The sequence below is a fragment of the Chrysochloris asiatica genome, unplaced genomic scaffold (assembly GCF_000296735.1).
Source record: "Chrysochloris asiatica unplaced genomic scaffold, ChrAsi1.0 scaffold00336, whole genome shotgun sequence".
Classification (NCBI taxonomy): domain Eukaryota; kingdom Metazoa; phylum Chordata; class Mammalia; order Afrosoricida; family Chrysochloridae; genus Chrysochloris; species Chrysochloris asiatica.
In genome coordinates this window covers 1,172,040-1,178,171 of record NW_006408854.1, presented here as the reverse complement: position 1 = coordinate 1,178,171, position 6,132 = coordinate 1,172,040, and the positions used below count along the sequence as shown (strand labels likewise).

Genomic DNA, 6,132 nt, shown 5'->3' with positions numbered 1-6,132 from the left:
AGTCAGTTCCGACCCATAGTGTAAATCTTTTTTTGTTATTTCATGCTATTAACACATTTTCTTGGTTGTTCACATGCCTTTCCTATTTGATGGTAATTTAAATTTATGAAAACACCTTATTCTTACATGTTTTTAAATGCCTAGTTTTAAAAAAGCTTATGAATCTTGGATAATGTTTTGTAATTTTTAAGAGTTTAAGAGTACTTAGCCCAAATAAAAAATATCAGAGTTGTTTTTTTCTGACTTTAATTATATAAAATTCCTTAAGAACAATTTAGTGGGGTTTTTTTTGCCTATCATTGAGTCTGCTTTGAAATTTTAAAGTAAAATTTGGATTTCAAAGTTTATACTTTAACTTGAAATTATAAAAAAGTAAATTTTGTCAAGCATTAAGAAATAAATAGAATAAAAGACCCTAAAATTCATGACTATTATATATTCTTAAACACTTCTGAGCTAACTGTTGTAAATGTAAGTTTTAAACAGAAGTTTTAAAAACAGAAGTTTAAAACTGAGTTTATAAAAGCTTAAAGTTTTTTAAAAACTGTAAACTTTTTAAGTTCAGAAAACTTTAAGTTCAGGAAAGGGTGAGATTCTCATTTATATTGTTCACTTCCCATGCTTATAATTAGCTTTTACATAACTAGTAATAGTTTGGTTTTTGTTTTTTTGGGCGTGGCATAGAACATTTATGTATTTGCAACCTCTGATGCACTTCATTGGTGGATATCTTTAAAATCCTTATTTTTTCATGAGTAGCATACTTGTCCATCTGAAAACTCAAGAATCCCGTGAGATGGCTTAAAGTCTTCCAGGCCAGCACTATCTGGTGTTGCTTTCCAATAAACACTCATTATCCCAAAGCTTCCAGCCAGTCGAACCACAGGAACTTGTAGAACATTCAAGGGTGGAGGCACTTCATAAGCAATAATAATTCCACCAGCATCCTTTAAGTAAAGAGTGTAAATTAAAAACAAGACAAAAGTAGAAACTCTTATTAGTCATCACTTTTTAAATTTATCACTTCTACTTATAATACTTGGATGTCATCCTTCAAAGTAGAAATTATAGTGGGATATAAATATGAATAATTGCTCTTCAGATCTCGTACAATTTAAATTTAATGAAAATAGCTGTGTGCTCCCTTGGTCTCATTCAAAAAGAACTAAGAATTACCACATAAGACAAATTTGGGTGCTCTTCTATATATACATATCTCTAAGCAGAGCTGATTAGTTGGCTGAAAATAAGATATTATGAAATACTTGCCAAATCAGCAGGGACAAACATATATATATTACTATAAATACATGAAAATTCATCTTACTCTGGAAACATGAAACTTAAAAATTCCTCTGGGATCATCATTTTCTTCTATCATTATTTCAGCTATTTCCCTTCCAGGTCTGCTCAAACTTGGCTGTCCTTCATAGAAGTCAGAGTTCACCAGGTGCACATGAGTGATATTGACAATAAATCCTTCTTCCAACTCAGGAGCATTATCCTGGGGTGGGGTATGGAGGAAAATGGAGTTTTATTTTTTAAAGATATTTAATTTACATTAAACACATGATTTGCCAGTAAGGAATAGCTGACTTTGTTCACAAGAATGATCAGCTCTGTCACACATATAAAATAATAATTTTATAGGTTTAAATACACTCCACTAAGTCCTGGTGTGGCATTTTAAGATAAGCACTGGACTGCTAATCAAAAGGTTGGTGGCCACTAGCCACTCTTCAGAAACCCTGTGCAGTGTCACCATGAGTCAGAATCAACTTAATGTCACCTAACAACTAACCACTTCAGAATCTTATGTGATGTTCGAGCTTACTGTGCTATTTCAAAAGAACTTGGATATTCATTAGGAATTAAAACATACATTTAAAATCTATCCCTTAATTTTCATCATACCTTATTAAATATTTTTTGCTCATATAAACTCAAAGAACTTTAGATCTAAGAGTAAACACTATAATCTCACAAGACCTTGAGTATATCTCACTTGAATAAGAAAACATTCAACAAGAGATTTGATGCATTGCACAGTAATGACCAATGGCCAGACAAGTTGTGGGATGATATCAAGTACAGTGTACACAAAGAAAGCAAAAGATCATTGGCAAGACACAAAATAAAAAAAGACATAAAAACAGACTCAAACTTGGTCTTGAATGTTCTGTACCATCAAGTTAATTCTGATTTATAGTGACCTTATGCAAAACAGAATGAAACACTGCCTGATACTGCCTTAATCTCACAATCATTGTAATGTTTGAGCCCATTGCTGCTGCCACTGTGCAAAACCATCTTGTTAGGGGTCTCCCTCTTTTTTTTAATCCTCCATTTTACCAAGTATGATGCTGCCACTTTGCCAATCCATCTCACTGGGGGTCTTCTTCTTTTTCTCCGATCCTCCATTTTACCAAACATGATAGCCTTCACCAGAGACTGGTTCCTCCTGACAATATGTCCAAAGTATAAGAGACGAAGTCTGACCATCTTTGCATCAAAGGAGCATTCTGGTTGTACTTCTTGCAACATAGATTTATTTGTTCTTCTGGTTTTGTTATTGTTGTTGTTAGGTGCCATTGAGTTGGTACCCACTCATAGCTACCTGATGCACAGCAGAAAGAAACACTGCCCGATCCTGGGCCAACCTCACTATTGTTGCCATGCTTGAGTCCATTGATGCTGCGAAAGCTGGACAGTGAATAAGGAAGACCATAGAAGAATGGATGCTTTTGAGTTATGGTATTGAAGGAGAATATTGAAAGTGCCATGGGCTGCCCAAAAGAACCAACAGATCTGTGTTGGAAGAAGTGCAGCCAAAGTGCTCCTTGGAAGCCAGGATGACCAAACTTCGTCTCTCATGCTTCAGACATATTGTCAGAAGGGACCAGTCTCTGGAGAAGGATATCATGTTTGGTAAGGTGGAGGGTCAGAGAAAAAGAAGAAGACCCCCAACAAGATAGATTGGTAAAATGGCAACATCAATGGGCTCAAGCGTGGCAACGATAGGTTGGCCCAGGATCAGGCAGTGTTTTATTCTTCCGGTAGTCCACTATAATTTTAATATTACTCTCAAACACCAAACTCAAATACATCAATTCTTCTACAGTCTTCCTTATTCACTGTCCAACTTTCACATGTATATGAGGCTACTAAAAATACCATGACTTGGGTCAGGCACATCTTAGTCCTCAAACTGATATCTTTGCTCTTCAACACTTGAAAGAGGTTTTGTGCAGCCAATTTGCCTAGTGCAATACATCGTTTGAACTCTTGACTGTGGCTTCCATGAGTTTTGATGTTGGATACAAGCAAAATGAAGTCTTTGACAACTGCAATCTTTTCTCCATTTATCATGATGTTATTTATTACTCCAGCAATGAGAATTATTGTTTTCTTTACATTGAGTTGAAACCCATATACATCAGTAAGTATTTTAAGTTCTCTTCACTTTCAGCAAACAAGGTTGTGTCGTCTGCATATCACACATTGTTAATCAGTCTTTCTCCAATCCTACTGACACATTCTTCTTCATATAATCTAGTTTCTCAGATTATTTGTTTAGCACACAGACTGAATAAGTATGGTTAAAGAGTACAACCCTGGCACACAGATTTCCTGATTTTAAACCATTCAGTGTCCCCTTGTTCTGTTCCAACAACTGCCTCTCAGTTCATGTACAGTGGGAGTGGGAAACTTTTTTCTGCCAACAGCTATTTGGACATGTATAACGTCATTCAACAAGCATACAAAATGATCAACTTTAAAACTAGCCTGATACAATGTGACAGCTGGAATTGTGGTTCCGTTGGCAGGGCCAAACCAAATGATGTCATGCAGACTGAATATTACCCACCCCTGATGTACAGGATTTTTATGAGGACAATTAAGTATTTCAGAATACTCATTCTTTGTTATGTTGTCTATAGCTTGTCATGATCCACACAGTCAAATGCCTTTGCCTAGTCAATAAAGCACAGATAAACATCTTTCTTGTACTCTCTGCTTTCACCTGAGATCCAAATGACATCAGGAATGATATCCCTCATTCCATGACTTCCTCTGAATCCAGTCAACCTTTGGTCATTCACTGTCATTTCTTAATCATCTTTATCAAAATTTTACTTGCAGGTGATACTATTGCTCTTTAATATATAGTAACTAAAGTGAATGGAAGATGTGATAAAGTAAAAGAGCTGAACACAGAATATCAAAGATCAGCTCTGGAAGAAAAAGTCAAGTATTATAATAAGATATGCAAAGACCTGAGTTAGAAAACCCAAAGGGAAAAACACGCTCGACATTTTTCAAGCTGAAAGAACTTAAGAAAAAATTCATACTTTGAGTTGTAATGCTGAAGAATTCTTGGTGTAAAATATTGAATGATGCAGAAAACATCAAAAGAAGATGGGTACACATGGTTAACAAGGATGGCGAACTTAGACATTGGCTACCCAAAATGGGGGGACTACAAAGGCAAGAAGTGACTGACTTACAAGCTTTCAACAGAGAACCTAGCTTTAGAGGGTGCAGGGAAAGGCAGAAATCTCCACTGAATTGTTTCCAACCTGTCTGGAGGTGACTGATAAAAGGTGAGGAGGAAAAGACTCCTGTGGCTTGATAGAGAATGACTGCTATCAGGTCTGACAGGGAGTGTTGAAAAGTTAAATGTAAATCTTTGGTAACAAAAGAGGGGAGTAACTGATTTTGCAGTCCAGGAGCAGAGATCCCTGGAACCAGAAAAGTGAAGTGCGAGGACAGAAGGAGAGGCTGGGTACTGTGGACTCAGGGAAGGAGAGGGGCTGTGTGCTAGCGGCTGGGGGGCAGGTGTGTGGGATGCACCCTTTGGTTGTTTGATGATGCATGCAGGGGATTGTGATTATTGTAATGAAACAAAATACAATATGATGAATGTAAAGTTAATGTTCACCCATGTAAATTAACACATAATTCACAATAAAAACTTAGAAAAGAAAATGGAAGGAATACACAGAGTACCAAAAAGAATACAATCATATCGAGTGGCACTACATGATAAAGAACTAAGGGTAATAAAGGAAGAGGTCTAAGCTGCACTGAAGGCATTTGTGAGAAACAAGACACTAACAATTGGCATTATACCAACTGATATGTGTCAACAAATGGATGCAACATTGGAAACACTCATTTATGCTAAGAAATGTGGAAAACAACTGCCGCCTAACTGACTTGAAGAGATCTATATATGTGCCTATTTCAAAGAGAATGATCCAATGGGATGCAGAAATATCAAACAACATTACTATCACATGCAAGTAAAACTATGCTGAAGATAACTTTAAAATGTTTTCAGCAGTATATTGCCAGAAATTCAAGCCACATTCAGAAGGTTGCTGATGGTAGATAGATCTTGTCTGAAAGCAGACTATACAAAGGCATTCAATTTTGTGGACCATAACAATTTATGGATAACATTATAAAGAATGGTAATTTCAGACAGTTAATTCTGTTTATGTAGACCCTGTACATAGACAAAGATCCAGCTGTTCAAACAGAACAAAGGGATACTGCATGGCTTAAAAATCAGAAAAAGTGTGTGTCAGGGTTGTATCTTGTCACCATGCATATTCAACCTGTATGCTGAGCAAATAATCTGAGAAGCTGAACTAAATGAAGAATATAATATAAAAATTAGAGGAACATTCATTAACAACCTGTGATATGTAGATGACACAACATTGCTTACTGAAAATGAACAGGACTTGAGTACTTTCTGATTAAGATAAAAACAACTACAGTTTTCAGTATGGATTATACCGCAACATAAAATAAGCCAAAAATATTCACAGCTGCACCATCATTCAACATCATGAGAACGGGAGAAAAGATTGAAGCTGCTGAGGATTTCATTTTGCTTGGATCCACAGTCAACACTCACAGAAGCAGTAGTCAAGAAATTAAATGGTAACCCAATTAAAAATTGGGCACAGGACATGAGCAGACACTTCACTAAGGAAGAGATCCGGGCAGCCAACAAACATATGAAGAAATGTTCACGATCACTAGTCATTAGAGAGATGCAAATCAAAACAACAATGAGATATCATCTCACACCAACAATAACAGCAAAGATGAAAAAAG

At 36.1% G+C, this 6,132-nt stretch overlaps 1 protein-coding gene across 1 annotated transcript in view; it reads right to left on the bottom strand.

Annotated features, from left to right (window-relative positions):
• GPR98 (G protein-coupled receptor 98) overlaps positions 1 to 6,132 on the bottom strand; it is a 962,819-nt gene that overhangs the window by 746,411 nt on the left and 210,276 nt on the right. Inside the window, 4 exon segments of the mRNA XM_006875701.1 lie at positions 765 to 947; positions 1,328 to 1,617; positions 2,298 to 2,322; positions 2,627 to 2,660. Of these exon segments, the coding sequence (XP_006875763.1) occupies positions 765 to 947; positions 1,328 to 1,617; positions 2,298 to 2,322; positions 2,627 to 2,660 (532 nt within the window).